Here is a 16,147-nt window from a genome sequence, read left to right as displayed (position 1 = left end):
AAATTATCTTAGGAACCCCAGTGTTGTATTAGCTGTGTCTGCGGTTACCCCATCTTGTTGAAAGTAACCATTATGCGTTTCGTGACCATGTAGCTAATTTAAAAATGCCTGCAAAATATTTTGTCTATATCGATCAGCAGTAACATTATCTTTAAAGAAGATAGGTTCTTCGGCGAAATATGGCTACTCAAACTCCTATTTTAACAGGTTGTAAAGTCGTTTCCATCAACATGGATTCTTCATAGACCACGTACGATAATTTTGTGAATTTATGTAACCACTAAGATGAAACCATTCTTCATCGGTAAAAAAAAGTTATATCTAAAAGGTTATCATCTTTATATGGATGTTAATGTAATTTTCTTACAGCTCTGTATACTGAACCATAGGCATTCCTATAATTAATATTTTTAAATACTGATATTTAACATTTTATAAATATTTACCCACCTGAGCTGAAAGTTGTAGGTTAGATATGTGGTTGTAGTAAAGGTTTAGTGGTGCTTTCTGCTAAACGGTTTCTAATATCCTCCAGTTTATCTTCAGTGAAAACTGACTTTCTTCCAGATGACTTCCCTTTACAAACACTGCCAGTATTTCTGAATCGTGTAACTAAACGTTGAACATTCTGTTATAATCTGCGGCTTCATGATTTGGAAACTTACTGGAATTGCAAAAAACATGAATGGATTAAATAATTCCATCCATGTTGATCTCGCTGATCACTCCTCTACAATGAATTTATCGTCTTTTAACGAAAGGACCATTTTCTAACCAAAAACCGTTCGAGTTCTTTATATCTAAGAAACCATCAATATTTGCTTCCTTACCACAAAACTAACAATTAACAGATGATTAGCGTTGAAAAACACTGATTATTTAGAAGATTAACGTAAAATTCAAATAAAAACACAATCGGCAAACACAAATAAATACAACAGAAGCACAAACGGGTGGCACGGACGTCTCTGAATTGACCGATCGTGTCGGTTGGAAGTCTAAGAAAACGGAAAGTAATTTTGATCAAAGGGAAGTAATTTTAATATCTTTGCTAACATTTACGTGTGACGTCAGCTTCAATCATTCTGGATTGTTCGGTATTAATTGTTTTACCTGAGATATCAGTTTATCTCACATTCTTTCCATATTTAAATAAAAGTGATATGAACATTTTGTTTCATTACGGTTCAAAACGCTTACAATAAATAGGGCGATTCACAGGGAATGTAAAATAAATTACATTTGGAACAAGCGGATTTTTTTTACGATTTTTAAATGATCTTTGTTATCAAATTGTTTAATTGCTTGAAAAACTTATTTTAACCCTTATTTTAGCATTTAAACCCTTTTAAGGATTTAAAATTTTATATATTTATTATTATTTTATAAAATCACGTAATTGAATAAAAATTATGGCAAAATATGAATAAAAAAATAACTTTAAGGCTACACAACTTCGTTAGTACTGAATATTCGAAGAAGTGTCACTCACACTATTTATATGAGCAAGAACCACCCACTAAATTTATTGTACTTATTTCCGAAACATCTTGTATTACAATTACAACTTAGAATCTAAAATTAGCAAACAGTGTAAAAATGTTTTAACGAAAACCTTGAATCTATTTATAAATAATTTTTTTTTAATTATTGTTAATTATTTTTTTCTGGGTATAATTTCATTACTATTTTTTAAAATAAATGTAACAGTAGTAAATAATAGCTGTAATTTAACAAATAAAATTACGCTATTCGTATATACAGGGTGATTCAGTCATAATGACATTAATTTTAATCACCTATTGGGCAGGCCTCATAAAAACAGAATATCGAAAAAAAATTTTTTGCTCGACCTTTTAAAAATTAAGCAATTTTCCCCTTAACTCCCGTTAATTTTGTAGTTATTACTTCCAAAAACACCTAAAGCCTATAAAAATTGTCCAAAATGGATTTTTTAATCCTTTCTTTAGGGATTTCCTAAGAGATCCTTCATGAGCTCTTTTGAGAAAAATTACTCTAAAATATAAATTGAATAACATTTTAACTATTTATGTAAGATATTGTTTCTTTTCTTAAACATTAGTGAAATCAATATTATCAACAATAAAAAATCAGAATAAAGTCCAAAAAAATTTAAAAAGTTTATATGTAAAATTTACACTTGACGTAACCTAACCTAACATAACTTAAAAACAAGATATAAAGTATTATTGTTTTAATATTCAATAATACTTATTGATAGGTAAATAGACGCAAAATATTAATAGTTTATCATCGTAAAAAGTATGTGGATTTTATTTCAAGAATTCCAAATCTAACCTAACCCAAAAAAAAATAAAAAAGTTTCTTGTCCTCAAAAACGAGTAAAATTCCAGCAATTAGTAAAAAACCAAAAATAAAATCAATTATTTGATTTACTTCCGTGAAAAGATTAATTCTAGATTTCTAAGCTGAACATTAATAAAAAATAACATTTACAAACTTAACCTCATCTATATTTATCAGTTATTGGCCTTTTTTCCTAAAGTATTCTAAATATTTCAATTGCAACCATTAAAAAGATTTGCTATGAATAATTCATTGGCATGTAAAAATTACACTAAAAGCAGTAAAAAAACCTAATTTAATAAATTTAGAATTAGAGCGTTCGAAGGTCGAAGCGAAACAGCTGTTTTTTCCCAGTCGTCCAGAATTTTGCAATTGATTTCAANTTAATTTTGTAGTTATTACTTCCAAAAACACCTAAAGCCTATAAAAATTGTCCAAAATGGATTTTTTAATCCTTTCTTTAGGGATTTCCTAAGAGATCCTTCATGAGCTCTTTTGAGAAAAATTACTCTAAAATATAAATTGAATAACATTTTAACTATTTATGTAAGATATTGTTTCTTTTCTTAAACATTAGTGAAATCAATATTATCAACAATAAAAAATCAGAGTAAAGTCCAAAAAAATTTAAAAAGTTTATATGTAAAATTTACACTTGACGTAACCTAACCTAACATAACTTAAAAACAAGATATAAAGTATTATTGTTTTAATATTCAATAATACTTATTGATAGGTAAATAGACGCAAAATATTAATAGTTTATCATCGTAAAAAGTATGTGGATTTTATTTCAAGAATTCCAAATCTAACCTAACCCAAAAAAAAATAAAAAAGTTTCTTGTCCTCAAAAACGAGTAAAATTCCAGCAATTAGTAAAAAACCAAAAATAAAATCAATTATTTGATTTACTTCCGTGAAAAGATTAATTCTAGATTTCTAAGCTGAACATTAATAAAAAATAACATTTACAAACTTAACCTCATCTATATTTATCAGTTATTGGCCTTTTTTCCTAAAGTATTCTAAATATTTCAATTGCAACCATTAAAAAGATTTGCTATGAATAATTCATTGGCATGTAAAAATTACACTAAAAGCAGTAAAAAAACCTAATTTAATAAATTTAGAATTAGAGCGTTCGAAGGTCGAAGCGAAACAGCTGTTTTTTCCCAGTCGTCCAGAATTTTGCAATTGATTTTAAAATCAAAGTGCTACGGATCCTAAAACTTTAATAACAAGGCTATGGACTAATGAGTGAGTGTTTTGTTAGCCGTAGTATCATTTTAAATAGGTAGGTACCATACTCATTGAAAAGCAATAAGTCACACAATAAGGTATACGTACTACAAGCTGAATTATTAATTAGAATATATGTAATTTTCAAAACTCATATTCAATTATAAAACGTAATACGTTAACAATCTTAAAAATACTAAACTGTATTAACCTAACATTCGAAAACAATTATTATCCTTACACATTTGTTTTTATTAACAAATAAATAATACTCGTTAATATTTAAAATGTAAAAAAATATCATATTCATTCATGTGTCAAGCTGTCTTGATTCGATGTAGCGCCCTTCGGATTAAAAAGGCATTAAATGCTAGGTTAACGACCGCATATACGAGTAGGTCAAGATTTATTCTGGATAAGTCTTTCTTTTCTTCCAGCATAAATAAGCATTTTAAAATTTGTTTTATCGCGTATTCGTATTCTACTCATTTTTCCCTATCTTGCCTTAAAATTAATGACGTTATGACAGAACCACCCTGTATAAAACAATAGTATTTCTACTATTTCAATCAGAATTTTTGACTAGCAATAAGATTCCTAACATGTATCGGTACAGTTTTATTTGAAATTTTAAAGAAATACTTAAAACAAAAATAGTTCGGCGCTCCATTATGTCATTCCTCGAAAAGCCAAGTTCTGTGCCATTGACAAGTTTGAAATAAAAAATATAGTGCAAAAATAAATTTCAATATCTATTAAAAAAAATTTAAAATTAAAACTATACAGGGGGTCCGGTAAGTACCTCCTAATCTCTCGGGAGTGTATAGGGGAGGTCAAAATAAAACTAGTCCTTCCTATAATTTTTTTTCCTAATGTGCCCCCTAACGAAGTTATGGGGGGTCAAAGGGGTACCTAGAAATTAACGTTTAGGGTTATAACTTTGAAACCACCCTGTATATTTTAATAAAATTTTCGTACGTTGTATTACACATGGAGCTCTACGATTTGATGCTAAAATCAACTTTTTGCTATTATCAGGTGTCCAGAAACGGACTGGCCCTATCACAATTTTTCTCAAAATTTTGACAGAAGTAATTTTATCAAACTGAAAATATTATTATTAGATACTCTGAAGGTTTTTCTTTAAAAATGGTACTCTTTATTTATTTCGAAAAAATGAACGGTTTGCGAGATAAATCGGTTTTGAAAAAAATTGGTAACAAATACAACAACAATTAAAATTTATTTTTTTACAATAAAATCATTCCCGCTAGTGCCAGCCTACAGATTCACCATAAACATTTACTGGTGGTGAATTAAGGGAATGAATAATGCCGTTTCTTGTAAAATCAACATCTATGACCAAAATACATCTACAAATTATTATTGCTCTTGTCTCCATGGAGTTCTTTTCTATTGTTTTCGTTGTTAGACCCTGTTGATTTTAAAGTACTTGTCAAAGGCGCGTGACAGAATAAAAATTCAATTTTATTGTGGTATTCGTTTTAAGCCGTTAGAAATAACATTTAAAAATGGAAGAATATTCCTGTGCAGAATATGCTGATATGCACCTAATTTATGGGGAAGCATTATGCAACTCCGTGGAGGCAAGAAGACTTTATGAGGAAAGGTTTCCGGGTCGACATTTGCCGAGTCCAAAAACTTTTGAAAGAGTTGATCGTAGTTTAAGAGAAACAGGTAAAAAAAAATAGTGAAAAACGTTAGTGAAACTAATTTCTTCCGAATCCTTTATTTAGGAAGCTTTTTGCCACGCCGTGGTGGAGCAGGAGCCCCGAGGAGAGTACGAGACCCTCATGTAGAGGAACAAATATTGGAAGACGTTGCTAATAATCCTTCAAATAGCATAAGGAAGCTTGCGGCGCAAAACAATGTTACAAAATGGGCTGTACATGAAACTCTGAAAGAACAATTGCTTTACCCGTACCACATCCAAAAAGTACATGCTATGTCTCCAGATGATTATCCAAAAAGACTTCAATACGCCAATTGGTTTTTACAGCATCATATTCGGAATCATAATTTTGGTACATCTATTTTGTTCACCGATGAAGCAGGTTTTACAAGAGACGGCATAATTAATTCGCATAATCTACATGTCTGGGATGAAGAAAACCCTCACGCTTTAGTTCAAACTCGCTACCAACAAAGGTTTATGGTGAATGTGTGGGCTGGCATTATCGGGAATCATTTGATTGGTCCATTTATTCTGGAGCAAAGACTTAATGGTGCTCTTTATTTGCAATTTTTAGAGGAAAATCTAAATATTTTGTTAGAAGAAGTGCCCCTTCAAATAAGAACTGAAATGTGGTACATGCATGACGGTGCACCACCCCACTTTGATCGTTTAGTACGTCAACATCTGACGAATGTTTTTGGTGATCGATGGATAGGTCGAGGCGGACCTGTATTATGGCCACCTAGGTCGCCCGACCTAAACCCATTAGACTTTTTTCTGTGGGGTCATTTAAAAAATAACGTTTATTCAACACCCGTAAATAGTAGAGAGGAACTTCTGCTGAGGCTAACACAGAACTGTGACCATCTCCGCAATAATCACGGAATATTATTTCAAGTGCACCGGGAAAACATTCGTAGGATTAGAAAGTGCATTGAAGTACGGGGTGCTCATTTTGAACATCTACCGAAGTAACATTTAGGTACCTTTGTTCATTGTTGAATGTTCTTTGTTGCATGTCTTGTAAGTAAGTTATTTTTCAAATGTTATTTTTAATTGGTCACTACTTGCTCATAAAGTATAGCCAACCCGTTCAAAGATTTCTGGACTTGATAAAGTTAAAGAAATTAAATGCATGAAATAATATGTAAAAAAAATAAATTTTAATTGTTGTTTTTGTTACCAATTTTTTTCAAAACCGATTTATCTCGCAAACCGTTCATTTTTTCGAAATAAATAAAGAGTACCATTTTTAAAGAAAAACCTTCAGAGTATCTAATAATAATATTTTCAGTTTGATAAAATTACTTCTGTCAAAATTTTGAGAAAAATTGTGATAGGGCCAGTCCGTTTCTGGACACCTGATAATAGCAAAAAGTTGATTTTAGCATCAAATCGTAGAGCTCCATGTGTAATACAACGTACGAAAATTTTATTAAAATATACAGGGTGGTTTCAATGTTATAACCCTAAACGTTAATTTCTAGGTACCCCTTTGACCCCCCATAACTCCGTTAGGGGACACATTAGGAAAAAAAATTATAGGAAGGACTAGTTTTATTTTGACCTCCCTATACACTCCCGAGAAATTAGGAGGTACTTACCGGACACCCTGTATAACAAAAGAAAACTCAAAAACATTTTGTTTTTCCGTTTAATTTTAAAGATAGTAAAAGTTAAGTATTTCTTTGAAAGAGCCCGTCGTCCGGGGTCGGGTCAAAATTTCCCCCTGGGCAGTGACGGCCTAGAGCCAGGGGGTCCGCCGACCATTGTTAAAATCGCCAATGATATTATTTCTAGCAGCGATCCGAACCCACAATACCAAAACGGCCACGGTGAAGCTGTACCGGTACCGCCCCCCCACGGCCCGCGGGACGAGCAAACGGAACCTGTCGATTTCTCAACCGCAAATGAACCCGTTAATTTCAGTGGCGTCCGACCGGTGGCGACCTTCGCAGGAGGGCCCGTGCTGGCGCCAGGCTCCGGATACAGCAGGGAGTCCACCCCTGACTCCGGTGGCAGCCACTACATGGACGCCTACAGGGACCCGGCAGGTAAGACCCCCAAGGTTGGATATTGCACCTTGCCTCGATCTCTGAAGGGTGTACTACCTCCATGATTGAAGGTGGTACATACAGGTCATCAAATGTAGAAAAAGCCCCGAATGTAAGGCGCTACATGCGCTAAGAAAAAAGTAGACACATACAGAGGGAAAAGATGACACGTCTGCCTGGGTTTTAACAGGATTAGATTTCCAATACGAGGCTGGTACGGACTTAATTGCGTTGTTTTGGGAATCAGTTAAATGTATTTTAATCTTATTATAAAAGATAATAATGATACGCTTAGATTTTTTTCTCTTTATTTATCATACGGTTACTAAAGCCTAAATAAGCCTCAAATTACCATCAGCGCAATAAAAAAAAGTGTGATGGGCTATGAACCAGACCAAGATATCCCTTGGTACTTGCACCATCTGAATCTAAAGTCAGAATTCCTGGATGAATTCGTGTTTTGAGAGATTTCACACTGACTTGATTAGTTAGCGATTGGAAAAACAAGTTAAGGGGTTATCAGTCTAGAGGGTTATGGTGTTGTGGAGTTGTAGGGTTATGAGTTTTGAGGGTCATGGTACAATGAGATCATGGATTCCAATGTTTTTTCGAATCACTTACCTACTACTCAAATGGCTTGAAATCTTGAAAACCGCTTTCTAGAGAAGTTCTTTGATGTTAGGGTAAAAATACGAAGTTATTTTGGAATTCTGACTTTAGATTCGGATTCAGCGAATCGATATACTTTGGCATACGATCCAATACACTTTTTTATGTGGCGCTGGTGAAGTTGGTGATAGTGACGTCATTTTTCCCCAGGATTTTACCTTCATTAAACTGGTATTTTATTTTTATTATTCCTGTACTTTTATGAGTTCTAGTATGGAGATTGTATGGCATTAACAATAATTTCCCGTGATTGTCCAATCAAAACTTAAAGGCTAAAATTTTAGGTATAGTCCAGGGATTCAAGGATTCAATATTTGAAGTCATCTATTTTGTTGTAACGAAAAATCCCAAATATTCTGTAGAATAAGAATCCGAGTTTGCCTATTCCAAAAAACCATTGCTAAATTCAGGGGAACAACAAACATACAAAAAGAACGAAAAATAACCCGGTTTTCAACATATTATTACATATTTTTCCTTGCAACATTGAAAGTAAGCCTTAAATAAAAAAAAATCATTCTATATTTTTTTGTTTATTTGACGATTTTCTATAAAGATACAATAACTGCGAATCAAAAAATAATGAATTTTGCAGTAACAATGGGCAAAAAATAGTAGAAAATCATATGTATATTTGATGAAACTTTGTGAACAAATAGTAAAACATATGTCAATTCTACCCTAAAAATTTCGCAACTATCGATCGCGTGGTTTTCGATTGTTTATTAAGAAAATTTAAAAAAGTTTATGGCGACTGTGGGTTTATGTTAAGGTTTAGAAAGGGCACACAATTTTTTAGAAATATTTGTTGTCATAATAAACAATGATCAATACTAAAAATACCTATTTTTTTTGGTTTTATTACCATATAGAATTTTTTTTAATTTTTCAACATTTTACTCTATAAACAATTATTTATCGCCCGGGGAATTTTCATCAAATAAACAAAAAATAAAGAATGACTCGATGTTACAGGGAAAAATATATCGAAAAACGGTTAAATTTTTCGTTCTTTTTGTATGTTTGTCGTTCCCCTGAATTTAGCAATGGTTTTTTGGAATAGGCAAATTCAGATTCTTATTCTACATAATATTTGGGATTGTACAACAAAATAGATGATTTCTCAAACACAAACGCCAAAGCCTACTTTTACTGCTCTAGCGCCTGGACTATTAATTAAAATACTATAATAATAACTAAATAGTCTTGAAATAAAATAAATGTACTTGACTGTGTGAAAATTCAAAATGATTTCTTAATAGCAGCTTACATGCATCCGATCTGTGATAGCTATATTTACTTCGTATCTGTAGATGTGACAAAATTGAATTTTTGCTGTATTTGATGGCCTGTACCTTCCATCTCTGATACTAATCACTCTCAGGGTCATCTTCCTCCAAAGTTAGAAGTATTACTTACTTTCCATCACGGATAATTAAAGTCCGTACATCAATCGGACATTCCAGAGGCGTACTTTGTTTTTCATTACTCAGCATAACTTTTTTTGTTTTCTTGGAGAAGCGCTTTTAATATAACTCAACATGTGAGAAAAAAGAGACGTATTTTTATCGAAAATAAAAAATCATACAACGTGGCACCACTTACCTCTTTCTTCATTCCACTATGATTGTATTGAACTATTATGACACTATTTGCGTCCTACAAAAAGTAGTTGGTTTGATGACCTCAGTGCCCCCCTTATCTTTTTAACCTTCCATCTAGAAAAAAATGATAAGGACTAAAGTTTTATGAAATTTTATTTCGATATTAAAGGAATATATAAAGAAGCAAGTGTTATATTTATGCTTTTTCACTATTAAATTACTAAAACACTTAACACATATTTAAATAATTTATTAAGAAAAAATGCTATACTTCAAAGGTGTTTTAAAGGAACCCCACATTGTTCTAGACAAATGACATTTTTTTAAATAATTTTATGAACCGCAAGTAGTCCATGTAGTTCTTTCTATAAGGGATTCTAAGTAAACAGAGAACGATCTAATACTTTATATAACTATGAGAGAAAATATTGAATGAGGTAGATAACAAGGCATTATAAAAAAAGTTACTTGGAATATATGTCCTTTGTCTACAACAGGGTGAAGGTATATAAACATATTTTAAAATAAAATATTTTTTCTAAATAGAGAATTTAAATATTTATTTTGTAAATTTAACAAGGAAACACACCTAAACACCGGTTCAAGCTTATCTAGACTATGTATGTACAAGGAAATTTCCTAGAACTTCAGTCTTTGTCATTTTTAGATGTAATATCAAAAAAGATTAAGGAGATAAGGAGGGTAGAATATTATGTAAATACCCCTGTACAGTTTTTGTTTGCTGAAGCTCATCGCATATATGGAGTGTTCATTAAAGCTGTGCCCAGACTGTCAAATTATCACATACATTTTTTTCTGCAACGCGTTTATATATTTATTTATTTTATTTTGACACTCAATTAATGACGATACAGATACGAAAGGCTATTTAAAAAATATTTCGAAAGTTTCTTACATGCTATACTGAAATGAAAAGATGTAAGAGCTAACAGAAGTGCAAAAGAAAATTGTTTAATACACAAACAGAATTTTAACAACTGACGTCAGTTTAATTCCTGACCTTCTAGAACAGATATTTCATCATTTCTTTATACGTCCTGAATCCGCCCCTGATTTTTACATGTACGGTTAATGTACGGACTTTACAGAGCATCTATCTCCAAACGGAGAAGTAGTACCTATCTTCCATCATGGAGGTGGTACCCATCTTCCATCACAAACGGTATATCATGCTCATCTACCTTCAAAATTGGAGGCAGTGCGTAATTTCCATCATTAGTTATGGTCATATAATTTATGGAAACAATCAGTCAGATTATTAAAACATTAACTCCAACAAGATTTAAGAACATCTTCTGTCTTTACATTCTTCAAAATAATATTTGATGATACTCCAAACTCGACTCAATTTCAGATATTCCCAATTCCAACGATATGATTAGATTAAAATAGCCCTCTATAGCGACAAAAGTGAAACTACGGCATTCAGATACTTAAATCATAATTAATAAAAGTATCATTGTGGTTGGCTTTAGTCTTTAACTTTTGCCTAAAACTATAGTAAATAGTACAACCATTACTATCTTATACAGTTTGATCAAAATCATCTTCTCCGCAAGATGGGCAGAGTAAGAAGAGAGTAACAAAGAACACGAGACCTTAGTTGTTGCAGGTTCAGGTTGAGTGAAAAATGAGCTCCGGTGCTAGGCTGGTAACGTTGCCAGTGTACATCTGAAACTCGCGGGCAAGATGACTTTAGTTAAGCTGTACTGATATTTGCCACTGATTTTATAAGAAAAATTAGATGACCATTTCCCAAAACAAAAGCGCACTCTAACTAGAATGTTCCTAAAATAACTGATAGGATCATTATTACCTTATAACTGTCCACTGATCTAACAATAAAAATTAGACGACCTTCTCTTATAACAAGAGCACTATCTAACTACATAATTTGAAGGCTACGGTCCCATGAGCCCTCACCCAGGCTACGGCATGACGACGGTAGCCAGCGACTACACTTCCAACCCCTACACGCCGTACCCCACCAGCGGATATTCCTGCACCGGCGGATATCCTGGAGCCGTCACCACGGGTTATCCCGCACCACCCGGTGGATACTCTCCAGGCGCCTGCTACTCCATGCCCCCACCACAGCACTCTTTGACGCAGCACGACAAGTCGCCAAATAAAGACAGGTTAGTAAGATCCAATTATAAATTAAAAATCATATGCCCGTGTGCACGTCTCAAATAAAAATAAAAACGGTAATTACATAAATGGCTCAAGAATTTTGGTAAAAAAATATTGATGTAAAATTGAATTCTTAGTTAACCCTGTATATTTCAGTTATATTCCCATTCTACATGTGTAAACGCTACACGGCTTATCAACGCGACGTAAATACCACATTTTATCAATCATGTGTTGCAAGGTAGACATTAAAGAAAACGTAGACGTCTATTTATTGTTGTTATCTGGTGTTTATCATAGCTCCCAATGTGAACGTAAACGTTTTACGAATATATTCGTCGGTAGTACTTCAGTTTGCGTTGTTTTAAATTTAAGGTTAGTTACTAGTTGCATCGGGAGCTATATATGGATTTCAAAAGGTAATTATATAATTCTAAAAAGATTATACATAAATTTAAAGATTGCAAGCGACACTGAAATTATTTTCAGTTCGGCGAGATATTAATAGAAATTATTTTAATAGGACGGGCACACATCTGTGTCTTGTTTACTGAAAAAACTTTTCAGAAAACAGTTTTCTTACCAGAGGCATTTACATCACCTTACAAAATGTATTTACACATAGTTACGTCAAGTCTCACAAGTAATAAATGAAGTACTTACTATTCATTTATTTTTAGTAAATGACAAAATCATTTCAAAGAAACAAAACGTTTTCCATTATTTTTTTTGTTTCTAATGTGTAATGCTAACCTCCAATATCAATCGAGCCACTTTTTATAACAACATACAGAATATTAAGCTATTTCAAATCAACTCTTAAAAGACGCCAAGGTCTAGGTATGCTAAAAATAACATACAGTACCTATATAAATTGTGTAAATACAGGCTTTCAATTGCTAATTAATGATTTTGTAGCAGCTACTCTGCAAACTAAAACCCCGTTCAGTATTGAATTACACCCACAATGTCTAGTAACCGTGGTATCTCATCTAGACAAATTTAAAATAATTTATCCAAATATTATTAAGGGAAAAACCTGACATGTTGAAATAAACATTCAATTTTTTTCTTATTTTTAACATCACCTGTATGTCAAAGATAAATCGTAAACGGGGCTTTAGTCCGCGGAGAAGTTGTGTCTTACATTATCATTAATTCATTCATTTAAATCAAAGACCATAAGAAAGCACTCATCAGATAATAATTTTAGGAACATTTTTTTACTTGATTTGAATTTAGTGAAATATAAAAGCTAATGTTAAAATGTAGGTATAGCTAAAATGCGTATAGGCTGACTACACTTTGTTTTCAAATTTCGACTCCAAATTTTGCGCTTACGCTCAAAATTTCCAGTTCGAACTGGAAATTTCGAGTTCTAACAGGAATTTTCGAGATGGAATACAACATTTTGAGTTTGAATTCGAAATTTCGAGTTTGTACTTTGTCTTCGTACTGCTATGTTTTATTAATGATACATGGAGACACTTTCAAGTTCAACCATGAAATTTCGAGTTCAGACTCAAAATTTCAAGTTGAAACTTGAAATTTTTTGTTCTAACTCGAAATTTTTATTCGAACTTGAAATTTGGAATTTCAATTTGAAATTTTGAGCTCACGCTCACGCCTAAAATTTCCAGTTAGAACTTGAAATTTCGAGTTCTAACAGGAATTTTCGAGTTGGAACACAAAATGTTGAGTTTGAATTCGAAATGTCGAGTTTCAACTTGAAATTTATTTAATTCTTTGTACTGCTATGTTTTATTAATGATAAATGGAGACAATTTCAAGTTCAACCACGAAATTTCGAGTTCAGACTCAAAATTTCAAGTTGAAACTTGAAATTCTTTGTTCCAACTTGAAATTTTTTGTTCCAACTCGAAATTTCTTATTCGAACTTAAAATTTGGAATTTCAATTTGTAATTTTGAGCTCACGCTCACCCTTAAAATTTCCAGTTAGAACTTGAAATTTCGAGTTCTAACAGGAATTTTTGAGTTGGAACACAAAATGTTGAGAATGTCGAGTTTCAACTTGAAATTTCTTTAATTCTTCGTACTGTTATAATTTATTAATGAAGATAATTTCAAATTTGAACACAAAATTTCGAGTTCAGACTGAAAATTTCAAATTGAAACTTAAAATATTTTGTTCCAACTTAAAATTTTTTATTCCAATTCAAAATTTCTTATTTTAACTTGAAATTTCGAATTTCAATTTGAAATTTTGAACTTGAACTCGAATTTTCGAGTTTAAACTTGAAATTTCATGTCCAAACACGAAATTTCATGTTTGAACTCAACATTTCGAGTATGATATTGGAATTTTGACAAACAAAAAAAACGTACGTGTTTCCATGCTTTCGTAACGTTTATCTAATTATTTTTTACTTTAAAAACATGTCGCAAGTTATAAAAAATTCTGCTATGTTCATTGCTCCCTCATTAGTTCGCGGGACATATTGTTTTTTTCTCATAAAAATTAAAGTCATAATGAGTATTACGCAAAACATACATTTCGCTAGTAGAGTCAGCATCATCAGAGAACAATTAAAGTGTTTTAAGAAAGATAATAGATTTTATAGAACCTTCACGTTATTTTAACATTATTACACACCCTGTATCCCGGCACACCCCTCACTGATGTTAACGGCTTTTACTAGCGCCAGCCCGCTGCGGCCTAGCTTCGCCGGCGTCCGGCCCTGTACTCGAGGCAGGGACGGTAAGGAGCTGATTCAGTGCCCAACCATTAGCTGTGACGGCATGGGACACATTTCGGGCAACTACGCTACCCACAGAAGGCAAGCAAGCATTTCATTCTAAACATGTGTCGATACCTAACCCCCTCCACAGCACGGGGCGTTCCCTGGTCTTTGCGGTAACTCTAGCCACAAAAAAAATGAGGACATATACGTGTCTTGTATACACCACAAATATTCGGCTGTTGTTGAGGTTATGTCATAAGTTTTCCCTTCGAGCTAGTAGCGATCACGCCCCTTTGCTGACGTATCTATTCGTGGCTACTGTTAAGGCTAGAGACCAGAAAAAGATGTGGCGAACACCTTGAAGGCTATGCTTATACTAGTTCTGTGAGGTATTTAAACTTCATGTCCAAAATAGTTGGCAGTGGCTCATTCTCAACATTTAGACTGTGCGTAAGGCGGGCGAGGAATGCGATTCCATGGGCGTATCACTTTAGAGGATTCCAAAAATTATTAAATGTAGAACAACAAAATAAATATATCGACGATGCACCACTACATGTAAGCGATCATTATAAGTATTATTAAAATTACTAATTACTTTTGTTGTTATCACGCTATCACTGTTGTTGCCTGTTGTTGTATGATAAGTGGTTCTATTATAGCTTCAACTCTTGTATCAAGGTCCCATATTCCTTATTTTTATGTTGTACCTACATAAAGCATAAGGTCTGTGCTGATTCGCCTGCAAATATTCCTTTAAATCTCCTAATTTAAAGGTGTATTATTACGTGTCATATGTTTTTATATTCGTCCAGCTTAGTTCAATGGGGTCACATTGGTGTGGTGGCAATTGAAGAAGTGTAACACTGCAGACTTGGCCATTCCATCCACTACATACTTCTTATCTTAACTCTCTGATGATTTCTCCTTTTTTCCAAGGCGATGTTGGCAATTTTTCTATTCGTCAACTGTGGTAAGGCGCATTATCTATGGCAATTACTACACCATGTTGTATGTGAAACAAAATAAATACAAACCATTTTTAAAATACCTCACTGCCATAGCCTAATGCTATTCTCCTGTTCATCGCGACACAAATACATGTAAATCATTACCCAAAAATCCGCATTTAGTTCCGATATGTGTAATTACACAGGGACACAATAAAAAGAGATGTGTTCTTTCGATGAAACCTTGTTGTAATGTTTTCGGATTTGCTAAATACGGATTTGAAGTCAGTTTTGCGCTTCTTTGTTCATAAAAAGGGTGTTTTACAAATATGCCTGAGAGATATGCGATTTAGGGTAAAAGAGTTCAGTAGGTTTTTTTTAATTAACGCTTTCGCTTGTAGCGAACTCTTTTGCATTCAAAAAAGATATGTAGTTGATTCCTTTGTGTCTTTTTACCTCTAACTTCACATTTCTTTTCAACATCCAACAGTATTACGTCATAATATTTACATCCCACTTACACTGATACCTTTTTTTTCATTTCCTTTAAATTGTCTACTTTCTCTTCGCTATAGTCCCATAAGTTGTCAGGGAATCAATCCCCGTGAGTCTTCTACTTCATACTTTCATAAGATTCTTTCAGATTTGTTGAGTGTGCCATTAGAACAGAAGCACATTTATGACCATTATGTAACAGAGGTGTCTTTAAGCCTCTTTGAAGAGTCAGAACCTAAAGTTGAACCGATACAC

At 32.9% G+C, this 16,147-nt stretch overlaps 1 protein-coding gene across 1 annotated transcript in view; it reads left to right on the top strand.

Annotated features, from left to right (window-relative positions):
- The window catches only part of LOC108917938 (myelin transcription factor 1), a 192,210-nt gene that overhangs the window by 160,344 nt on the left and 15,719 nt on the right, over window positions 1-16,147 (top strand). The window contains exons 14-16 of the mRNA XM_018724754.2: window positions 7,064-7,317; window positions 11,512-11,749; window positions 15,766-15,768. Of these exons, the coding sequence (XP_018580270.1) occupies window positions 7,064-7,317; window positions 11,512-11,749; window positions 15,766-15,768 (495 nt within the window). The remainder of the gene's footprint in view (window positions 1-7,063; window positions 7,318-11,511; window positions 11,750-15,765; window positions 15,769-16,147) is intronic.

This window comes from Anoplophora glabripennis, unplaced genomic scaffold (genome assembly GCF_000390285.2).
Source record: "Anoplophora glabripennis isolate ALB-LARVAE unplaced genomic scaffold, Agla_2.0 scaffold12, whole genome shotgun sequence".
Lineage (NCBI taxonomy): Eukaryota > Metazoa > Arthropoda > Insecta > Coleoptera > Cerambycidae > Anoplophora > Anoplophora glabripennis.
The sequence above is the reverse complement of the archived record's forward strand: the minus strand, read 5'-3'. Positions and strand labels throughout refer to the sequence as shown.